The sequence below is a fragment of the Oxyura jamaicensis genome, chromosome 21 (genome assembly GCF_011077185.1).
Source record: "Oxyura jamaicensis isolate SHBP4307 breed ruddy duck chromosome 21, BPBGC_Ojam_1.0, whole genome shotgun sequence".
Lineage (NCBI taxonomy): Eukaryota > Metazoa > Chordata > Aves > Anseriformes > Anatidae > Oxyura > Oxyura jamaicensis.
Window position 1 is genome coordinate 3,466,905 of NC_048913.1, and position 10,701 is coordinate 3,477,605.

General features: G+C 60.5%; 1 protein-coding gene across 1 annotated transcript in view; it reads right to left on the reverse strand.

The window, feature by feature from the left end:
- The window catches only part of LOC118177041 (tyrosine-protein phosphatase non-receptor type 11-like), a 40,076-nt gene extending 32,336 nt beyond the window's left edge, over nt 1-7,740 (reverse strand). Inside the window, exon 1 of the mRNA XM_035344407.1 lies at nt 7,632-7,740. Within this exon, the coding sequence (XP_035200298.1) occupies nt 7,632-7,645 (14 nt within the window). The 5' untranslated portion in view covers nt 7,646-7,740. The remainder of the gene's footprint in view (nt 1-7,631) is intronic.
- Nucleotides 7,741-10,701: the final 2,961 nt, after the last annotated feature.

The window sequence follows — 10,701 nt, forward strand, 5'->3', positions numbered from 1 at the left end:
CAAGCATGGCCATCTTCAAAGCACGTGGATTTTGAGACCGAGCAAAGCCGCAGTGGCCGGGCCAGAGGCTGGGCACAGCGCAGAGCCCGGCGGCACCAGCCGGAGCCACCTCCCCTGGCAGACGATGGAATCAGGATGCTTTCCTAAGCTAAATCCCTCAGGCCTGGGCTATGGGAAGACAAACGTCCTCCATTCCACCAGGAGCAAAGAGACTTACTGCCAGGATGCTGCCAAGGGCAGAAACACCCTGAGCAGAAGAAAACCAAAACCAGCCCCAAGGCAACGCAGCCGGACGAGGAACTGGGGGGGGGGTTCGGTTCCCCAGGCCCCTTCCCCCCTCACTCCCCAGACAGAACAAAACAAAGAGAAAAAGGCAATAAGGAAGGAAAAAAACAGGGAAGAGCAGAGCCTAGGGGGACAGGGACGGGGTGACCTATGGCACAGTGGCTGCCCCAGGTGGCACCGGGAGGGTCCCGCGGCGCCGTCCCCACCGCCCTGCCTGCCCCCAGCTGCCGGAGCCCAGGGCATCACGTGTGGGCCTGCTGAGCCCAGAAATCCTCAGCTTGCAGGATTATATAACCCGGCGAGCTAATTAAAACCGAGGGGGGCTATTTTGGAGCCGGGCAGGGTGACAAGACAAAAATATAGCCCGTAACAGGCCCGCGTCCCCTTTGAAGAGTCGCCAAGGCTATTTTTTACCTAGATACATCACGAAGAATCGGAGGGAGAAAAAAAAAAATACCAGGGCTATATTTAGAATTTAATCAGTGGCAGGGCTTGTTACACTTCTTAGAGAGGAGACTGATGGAAATATTTCAGGAGGGTGGGAGGAAGGAGGTGGGGGGGGGAGAGGAATAAAGACAAAAATAAAATTTGTAATAATAATAATAAAAAAAATCAAGGCCAAAGATAGCCCCGGCATCTCCCTTACATGGAAGAGATGCTGCTCGAGGGCGTGAAGGGGGATTTTCGGTTGTTGTGAAACCAAATCTTGCGCTGTCGGGCGTTCCACCCTCCTGACACCCCCGCGGCCAGGCGGCACGTCCCGAGGGAAGGGCTGTCCCCTGCCTGTGCCAAGCGCCCGCAGCTCCCCCAGGCTGCCCCAGCTGTCCCCGCTTCCCTTTGTCACATGCGCCCGGTGTGACAGCTCAGGCGGGGACACAAAAAAAACGAGCTGGAGGAGGCCACAGGGCCGTGGTTGCAGGGCCACGAGTCCCTCAGAGGTGGCAGCTGGCGGAGGTGGCACTGCCCAGCACCTCGTGTCACCACGCGCACTCCTCCTGACGCTTCCCCTGCTAAAATCCATCCCCTTTGTAAAATAAATACTTTTTAAAATACTTGAAAGCTTGTCGGAGCAGAGGGGAGCTGCACGTTCCCATCTTCTTCCCCATGTCCATAACAAAGCAAACACTTTTTATTAAGGCACATCTATTCCAACGCTTCCTCTGCCCAGCCACCACCTCTTAGCACCCACAGCACCCAGCTCCTCCACCTGGGTGCCAAAAGAGCCCCAGCTCCTCCATCCCTGCCCGCTCACAGCCTTCCCCACCAGTGAGGATGAGGAGGAGAGCTGGAAGGACGTAGGAGGGGACAGGGGACCGAAGCCGTGTGCCCCTGGAGGGGAAGGGAACCGCCACCCCGGCGCGCTGGGTTAAAGCATCCGGGGCACGGCAGTTCCCTTGAAAGCCAACTGGAACCTCAGCCCGACCGAAAAGGGAACTTCCAAGCACATTGTTTTGGAGATAGGAAGGAAAAAAGACCAAAAAAAAAAGAGCCACGTTTGCTTTGGCACCGCAGATGCGAAGTGCAGCTCGTGGCCAGACTCCCGGGTCGGGCACCAAAGGGGACCCCGTGGGCAGCGGGGCCAGGACCAGGAGGGGCTCTGGGGGCTATGGCAAGGTTGAAATTTATTTAAGTGGAAAAAAAAAACTGCTGGAGCAGCCTCGGGAGGTGGGTGGGCTGCTAAACGGAGTCACAGCGCTGTGCTAGCTGTGTAATGACTGTACACCGGGAACGTAAGCAATTTCCAGACCTTACACCCCAAGGTCACAGGCAGGATCTGGGCGAGCCCGATAGGAACGAGGAACGGATTGGGTTGCACGAAGGGCCCTCCCGCACCAGCAGCACCGATATCTTCTCCCCCAGACAACACAAAGGGAGGCACGAAGGAGCCTGGAGCTCAGGGGGAAGCCACAACCATGCCTGCTTAGCTCCAGAGATGCTGGGAAGCTGTGCAAACCCCTCTCTGCACGGGAGAGGGACCGCACAGATGGAGGCGCACACCAAGGGGGACACCTCTCCCCGCTGCTCACCTTGGTGCCTTTTCTCCCAGGCCGCCAAGCAGCCCACAGACCAGCCTGCTTCTTCCTCGGGACGATAAGAGCCACCGTGCAGAGCGAGCAGGGGCTGGGCACCACCCCAGCACTGAGCACAGAAAGCCTCCAGCAGATGCTTGCAGAGAGGCCGGCTCCTCACCTGATAACACAATCGGGGCAGTCGAAGCGAGCCCCAGCCCTGCGAGCAAGCTCAGCTCACCCTTTCCCCCTCCCATCGCTGCAACGAGTGAGATAAATGCAATTTTTTCTCACCCTGAGGCTGTCCCAGCCCCAAGCTCCTGCACGGGGAGCTGCTGTGATTCGCCCTGGGCACGCACGCTCCTGCTGTGGCCACGGATGGACCGGGGGACTGGCACTTCTCAGGGGCCCCGCTCGCTGCCCGCAGGGACAAGGAGGAACAGAGCCCCATGGACACAGCCCCCCGGAGCCCCACAGCCTGTCCTGCAGGGACAGACAGACGGACGGAGCAGCAGGGCTGGGCTGCAGCACGGACACACCGAGCCCCATCCCATACAAACAACCACGAGGGCATTTCAAAGGCGATGTAGCAGGAGACGAGACTCATCCACAGCTTACCCAAACGTCGGGGAGTGGACGCAGGAAATCCCCTGCGACCAGAGCCTGACACTCGTGCCCCCCCCCCCCAGGGGTTGCTGCTCCTGCAGCTGGACCCCAGGAGTGCCCTTTGCACGTGGGGGCTGCGCGGGACACCTGTGACAGCTCCTGCTGCAGGACAGCAGCAGCTCCGAAAGGCCAGGAGGAGACCCCAAAGCTCACACCTCCTCCAAACGTCCCCCTCGGCCACCACGAGCAGGCAGAGGCCTTTGCAGAGCACTACTGCTACAAGCAGCAGCGTGAGCTGTTGGCACAAAAAGGATTAAAACAAAATAAAAAATAAAAAAAATAAAAAATTGCATGTACAGGAAACGCACGGTTCCCGATTTCCAGCTCGGTTTAATGCAAAGAATTTCCTTCTTCCCTTCAGACTCACGCAGGAAGCCTGCAAACACAGCAGCCCCGTAATCTGATTAAGCCCCGTCCTACGCACGTTTCCTGGAACAGCGCGGGGCTGCGGGAGCCACTTTCCATCCCTCCCCAGCGCGCATCCCGCAGGGCAGCAAGTGCAGCCCTGCCCGAGCCTCCGCCTTCGGTCACGGCAGCGAAAAAACAACAGAATAAAGCAATTCCTACTGCAGGGGAAAATAAAATAAAAGGATGAAAGTGATGCTTAAAGAACGGCAGCCGTAAGGGCGCTTCTCCCCACAGGCACCCCAGAGGGTTTGGGGCTATTTGGGGACTGTAAATAGGTTTTGGCTCTGTTAGCCCCCAGGGTGGGGAGGGAAGCCAAATTTGGGAAGTCAGATTTTTGGGGAAATCAGCTATTTTAGCAAGCCCTTTGGGAGTCGAAGGGCAACTACAGCACACAGGCAGGAGGGCGAGCCCCGCAAAGGCACCCTGGAGGCAGGGGGTGAGCAGGGGATGGGTCCCACACCGATGACCCAGCTGGGGGCAGGAGCACCTCGGCTGCGAACTCTGCACCCATGGGACCCTCTCGAAGAGGGGCTGGGCTGGTGGCTTGCTCACGGGGAGGCAAAGGTGATCGGCACCAGAGATGGAGGAGCCCTTTGGCCAGCCCTGGTGCTTTTCAGATGGGTTTTCCGTGGGTTTTGCACATCGAGGAGCATCTCCAGCTGGTCCCGGCAGTGCCAGCGGCACCGAGCGGTTCCCTTTCCGCAGACCCACGCTGCACACCTGGGATCCCTCGCGGCTCTGCAGAGCTCTGATTCATTCAGTTCCCGAGAAGAACCATCTCCTAGAAACCCGAATAAAGCCAACCCTGCTGGAAGAAGCGGCGAGCAGCTCCGGCACCACCCAGCCACAAAGGAAACTCACCCTGCGCACGGCGCGGGGAGGCTGGCTTCCCCTCCGGTGCGCCTTTGCCTTCAACTGCCGCTGCAGACGGCGAGGAATTCTGCTTGGCAGCCCTCAAAAGAGATACAGCTGCATCCCAGAACTGTGTTCCAGGGCTGAGACCGCTTCATTTGTCTTGGGACCATAACAAGAGCAGCTCGCTGCCTTGGGGGAAACCATAGGATACTGGAAAAATCACCGAGGGCCTGATCCAAACCCCTCTCCTTGGCAAGGTTAGCTTTCCTGCTCCGAGCTGGGCCATTAACCGTTCTCACTCCCTCCCTGGAGAAGGGCAGAAGTGGCGTATTTATGCATTTCGTGACCTGCAGTAATGCACTCGCCCTATCTGGAAATAAAGAGTGGACCGAGAGCTGAAATGCAACTCGAGTGGCTGCCAGCGCTCCCATCCTCATTTACCACAGCAAAGCCCGGGGAAAAAGAAAAAGCACGGCTGCTGCTTCTGCTAGCCCAGCATCTCCCACCCCTCACCTTCCCGTCCAGGCAGGCTTCGTACACATTTATGCCCCTGGGCTCAGCTGAAGCATCTTGGGGCTGCAGGGGGATCCTGCCGCTGGCACAGCCCGGTGGGATGCAGACGGGTGGCTCGCAAGGAAAACTACGAGGGGACACATCCGAGGTGACCCATCGAGTCACCCGCTTTGATTCTCCCTCTCCAGGGATCCTCAATCACCTGGTCCCAGCCACCACAGCCCCAAACTCTGCCCACGATGCGCTGCTAATGGATACCCCAAATGCCAAAACCCCGACCTGTTTTCTCTCCCCGCACCAGAAATCACCGCCTCCCCCCCTCCATGCCCAAGATGCCAAAGCAAGCAGCTCCTGCGAGCCTCCAGGCCAATGTTTCCGTTGGGATGCGGCGCAGGAAGCTCGTGTTTTCCCACTGCCCGGGGAGAGGCAGCCTGGAGGGGACGGCGCTGTGTTTCCTGCTGCTGCGGCAGATCACCGAGGCTGGGCAGCAAGAAAGGTTTCGGGGCACAGCCGAGCGCGTTCGGAGCCTCGGATGCTCAGAAAGGCGGCCACCAGGAGCACGGGGACCGCACCGCACCACCCTGGAGGATGCGCACAGGACAGCATCGTGGCCAACCCTGGCCTGCCAGCCCTGCTTCGTTAATAGCTACGAGCATCCTGAGATGTCAGAACGACCTGTGACGTGCTGTAACACCGCTGTGCAGATGCCACGGCGTCCCAGGGAACCTGGCTGGGAAGAAAAAACCTGCCCTGAAGGCCAGGGCAGCAAGGCAGCTGTGGTCCCACCATGCACACATCCCAGCCAGCACGCAGCTCCTTTCCGGGGAAAGCAGCGGGGCACTGGGGGTCTGCAAGCAGGGGAGACGTGAGGTTTATCCACCAGGATCTCCATGTCATGACCGAAAGCCTCTCATTGTGCCCAGGAGGACACGAGCACAAGCGCAGAGGGCTGCGGGCAGTCACGGCACGATTCCCAGGCTCCCAGCTCCTCCAGGGGAACCAGGACCTCTGGTGATGCCGGGGGTCCCAGCGGGGCTCCTGACCTCCAAACCTCCCTGCACATCATGCCAGCAAAGGCAGGAAGGGGACAGAAAGGGTTGTCCTTTCCTCAGGCTTTGAGAACCAACGCAGCCAGGCCTTGGCAGCAGCGTTTGCAACAGCTCTGTGGTTTAGGCTGACGGCACAAGCTCGTTCCCCCCGCAGCAGGGCTTGGTTCTCCCTCGTGTCACCCACGTGCCCCAACATTTCATCACTGCCTCCCCGGCCAGGCCCTGCGCTCACCAGCACGGGGCACGGGGAGGGCGAGCAGCGTCTCCCCGCCCTTGGCACGTCTGCCAGGACAGCTTCCCAGATGAGCTGAGCACCCAGAAATGGGTTTGTTTCTCCCTCCACGTGGCCTCCTTGAAAAGATTTGGCACGCGTGGGCACCACCCTGGGGTAAAGCTGTTCCTTCGGCTAGGGAGTCACTGCACCTCCACCAGGACCCCCCCTGGATGCGCTCCTGTGCAAGGAGGGGGGATGAGAAGCAGTGCCCAGCACTCAGCACCAGCGTTCCTGCTCCCAGCAGACCCTCTCCAAAGCCCGGCTGAGCACCCCAGAGCACCGACCTCGCGGGCACAGCCAGGGGGACGTTTGGGGCAGGTGCTGAGCTCAGCGGGTGCACCTGGGCTCCTGGGCTCCACCAGGACGCAGGCAGAAGGTAGATGCCATCCCGACCTGGTGGGCACCCTACAATTTGGGAGAAAAGGCCGCTCCCCGGCACAAAGCCTCTCCACACCGACCCCACTAACGTGCCAGGTTTTTTGGGACTCCTGTAAGGGCTGAGCTGGTGGCACCTTACGTCCATCCCGCTGTCTCCAGCAGCCTGCTGCCCTGGAGGGTGGAGTGAGCCGGGCAGAGGCACCGCAGGCAAATATTGACTTGCCTGTGGGCACGGAGAGCGCTACCAGAATGAAACCCAGGGGCCCCAAGCCCAACTTTATACTCCATCGCCCGTCAGCGTTTTTTATAGCGGAAAAATTGATGAGCCCGGCCCCTTCCTAAACTTCTGGGTGCTTTGATGCTCACAAAACACCGCTCAGCACCTGTTGTACAGGGGACACAGCGAGCGCTGGATGGCAGAGAGACCCCAAAACCCCACGAACCCTCAATGGTGGCATTGCAGGAATGCCCGTGCGGAGGATCTGGAGGTACCGTGTGCTCCACAGGGCTCATGCCCCATGTCCCATCGTGTACCAGCACCAAAGGAGCCCTCTGCCTGGTAAGTAATCCCGTTTCTCAGCCTGAAGCACCCACCCGCCAGCTCCCGAACCCCAAACCTGCTCTGGGGACACCACCAGGTAGCTGCCTTCCCCTCCTGGAGCCATCACGGGGGAGGAAGGACCGGGAAGGGACGATGTCCCCAAATCATCCCCCAGGCTCCAGCTGCCACCCCACGAGAAAGACGCTGAAGCCATGAAACAGAAGCTGGGGAGGCACCAGCACCACGGCAGAGGCACCAAAGTGCCTCATCCTGCTCCCGCACCCCACAGAGCCGCTCCGAGCAAGTTGGGGCCCCCCTGGGGACCCCCCGCTCCGTGGGTTTTTTTTGGGGGGGGGACAGGGGCAGCTAGAGCATCACGAGATGCTTGGGGGCAGGCTCACGGAGCTCTTCCGCAAAGCGGGCACGGAGCTGGGGGAAGCAGAAAGGTGAGAGGAGGGGGAAGGATTTTGGGGCAGGGGACCCAGCTTCGCCTCCGACCCCATCCCCAGATTTCTCTTGCCCGCACCCCTCCCACGCGTGGGCTCCCACCCGTGGGGAGCCGCGCTCGGAGGGGACCCACCCGTGGGAAGCCGGAGAGGCACGGGGCGGGGGGGTGTCAGAGGGGGGTGCGGAGGCAGCCCCCAGCCCCTTACCTGCGGGAGGTCATGGCTCGGCACCGCTCCGCACCGCTCCGCACCGCGCTGCTGCCGCCGCCGCACCCCGGCGGGGCGGCCGGGCTCCGGGGAAACCCCTCCCTGTGACGTGGGGGAATCCCCGCCCTCTGCCCCGCCCCCGACCGGGCTGGAGAGGGGGGGGACAAACCGAGAGACACCCCCCCGGGGTAGTTTGGGCACCCCTCGGGGGCAATTTGGGCACCCCCGGGGTAATTTGGGCACCCCCGGGGTGTCCCGTCGGGGGGCGCAGCCTCCTCCCCGGCCAGCCTCCAGTCCACCCCTGGCCTCCGGCCTCCTCCCCGCAGCCTGGTTTTGGCTCTGAAAACCGCTGAAAAAATTAATACAAACCCGAGAAAATAAGAGAAACCACCCCAAAAATGGCACCGGGCACCATCCGGCGAGCCCCGGCGCCGTTCGCTGTTATCCCCAGCTCGGGGGCTGCCTTGGTGTCCCGGTGGTCCCAGGAGGGGTCCCAAAAGTGTGTGTGGGGGGGTGGAGGTGGTGACCCCAAGCTGCTGTTGGGGCAGGGGTGCTGGGTGTATGGGAGGGTTTGTGCAAACAGGGCTCGTTTTGCCATCGGAAATGTAAATTCAGCCCTTTTTAACCAACTCGCATCAAATCGACGGAAAAGGCAGAAATTCCCCCCAAACGCGTGCCCTGAACCTGGCACCTTTCGTGAACGCTGGGTGAGAAAACCAAGCCAGCTGTCCGAGAGGGAGAAACAAACAGCACACATCCACCTACCTCCCCCCCCCCCTCCCCCCGGCCCGGCCCGGCTGTAGCGGCAAAAATAGCAATTTCTAACTATAATAAGACTCAGCGAATTCCGCGGCTATTCGGGGAATACCCGGGGAGCTGGCAGCGGGCTGCCGGGCTGCATCCCTGCCCCGCGTGCCTCCGGATGGCTCCCGGGGCAGCGAGGAGCACAGGGGGCAAACAGAGCCCCTGATACCAAGGAGCCCTGTCCTCCCCTTCCCCATTTTTCCCCCCCTGTCTGACCCAGGGGCTCCTTTCGCAGCACTGAGAGCTCATTGTGAGCAGCCACACTGCGGCTCTGTCTGCGTGACCCCTCTGCTCCATCCCCGGCTCTGTCTCGGTCGCTGTCTGGCTTGGAGAAGCTTTGGGGCCGGCCGGGCTCTTGCCCTTCTCTGCGTCCCTCCAAAAAGGGGTTTTCTGCCCCATTTCTGGCCGCCAGGTGGTCGCTGGGGGCACCTGCTCCTTGGGAGATGGTTGTGTTGAAATTACAGAGCGTGCACCTGGGCTGGGGGAGGACAGCTTCTAAAAATCCTTTTTCAGCTGTGGCAGTCACCCAGAACACCCAGTGCAGCTCAAAATCATTTGGAATTCCCTCCTGAACCCCGGCGCAGGCACGGGCTGACCCCTTGTTTGCTCATCCGCAGGGCCGGCTGGGCACCCGCGCATCGCAGGGACCTCCTGTCCACCGTTCAAACTCTCCGCCTGCAAACACTGCCGCCCCTTTTCTCCCCGAATGATCCCGTTTCCCCCTCTGGAGATGTGGAGGTGCATCGCTGCGACGGTTTTTCGTGCTGCTTTAGCGGATGGGCAGCACCCGGTGCACGGGGGGGGGGGGGGGGGAAACTGCCATCCCGGGCTGTGTTGCAGCAGAGCAGGGAAAAACATCCCAGGGGATGGACAGGACCATCCAGCCCCAGCTGCCCTCTCACCATGAAATCCCCTTGCCCCCAGGGAGCGCAGCCCCGGGCTGCCAGGCCTGCCACGCACACGCCGTGCTCCCGAGGGTGCTGAGCAGGCTGCCCGGGGCTGCCAGCAAGCCCGGCCGCACCATTCCCCTGAGTCACGCCTGCTGCCTGCCCAAGCGTGCCCCCAGCGCGGCTCTTCCCCTTCTTTCCTTCCTCTTTCCCCTCACAAAGGGTTTTTCCAGCGTGTAGTTAAAAAAAAAAGAAGCCACACATCCAGCTGTCGGAGCGCAGCTTTTCATGCTGGCCGAGACAACGCCAGCTTTTTCTCCTCCCGCTCCGCAGCGAGCTGGCGGCCAGCCTGGGAAAGAGGCACTGACTTTGCAAGCCCGTGCCTGCTGGAGCATAATAAGGTCATTGTCGAGAAGACGCGGCACCGGGAGGCTGATCTGGAGCGAAACACGGCCCCGGTGGTGAGTTGTGCAAGCCCCGTGGCTGCGCCAACACTGGCCCCATTGTTTGCCGTCGGGAGCCGACAAGCCGGTTCCTGCGGAGCCGCCGCAGACGGCGATCAAATGCGCGTCGTCGGTGGGTACCAGGACTCGCCGTGCCAAATGAGCGGCCTCCCAGATGGACACCCACGTCCCACCACCTTGCACGAGCCCTCGACGGGCCGAAGCTCCTCGAAGCTCCCGGCCCTGCAGCGCGGCGAAGCGCCGGGGGGTGGAGAGGCCCCGCCGAGACCCGTTGGGAGCAGGAACCTGGGTGCTGGGACGTCTCAAACCACATCCTGCTCGCATGTAGATACGCTGGCGGCTGCCTTTCCAGGGCTCCTCAGCTTGAAGAGGGCAAAACCCCGGGGGGAGGAAGCTGGTGGAGAGAGGCAGGCTGCGGGAGCAGCGCTTGGGTCGTGCGGGCACGGCGCCGTGCCAAACCTCCGCTGGAACTGCAGCCCAGGAGGTAATAAAAGCACGCATGGCAAGGGAAAGCTAGGGTGTATTCGGACAGGTGGACACATCCAGAGTAAAATCAGATGGTGAGAGGAGGATAAAGCCCCAAAATCTCCGGCTACGAGCACTGGGTGGCACCCACAGAGAGACAGGATGGAGAAAACGCAGCAGGCACCTGCACGGACAGGGAGCAAGCGGGGCGCACGGAAAAGAACAAAAAAGCACCAGGCCCCTTAAAAACATCTTTAATAGTTCTCAAACTTTATTTCATGGTGATTGACGAAAGACACAAGTTAGTAATGGTTATATCATGCTGCTCCTCTACTGTGCATTGCCCTTCAGAATTCGTACAGCAGTTCACAACGGTCATTAATTTACCCTATAAATGAAGCCACGTGGACATCGAAATTAAAAAAAAAAAAAAAAAAAAAAAAAAAAAAA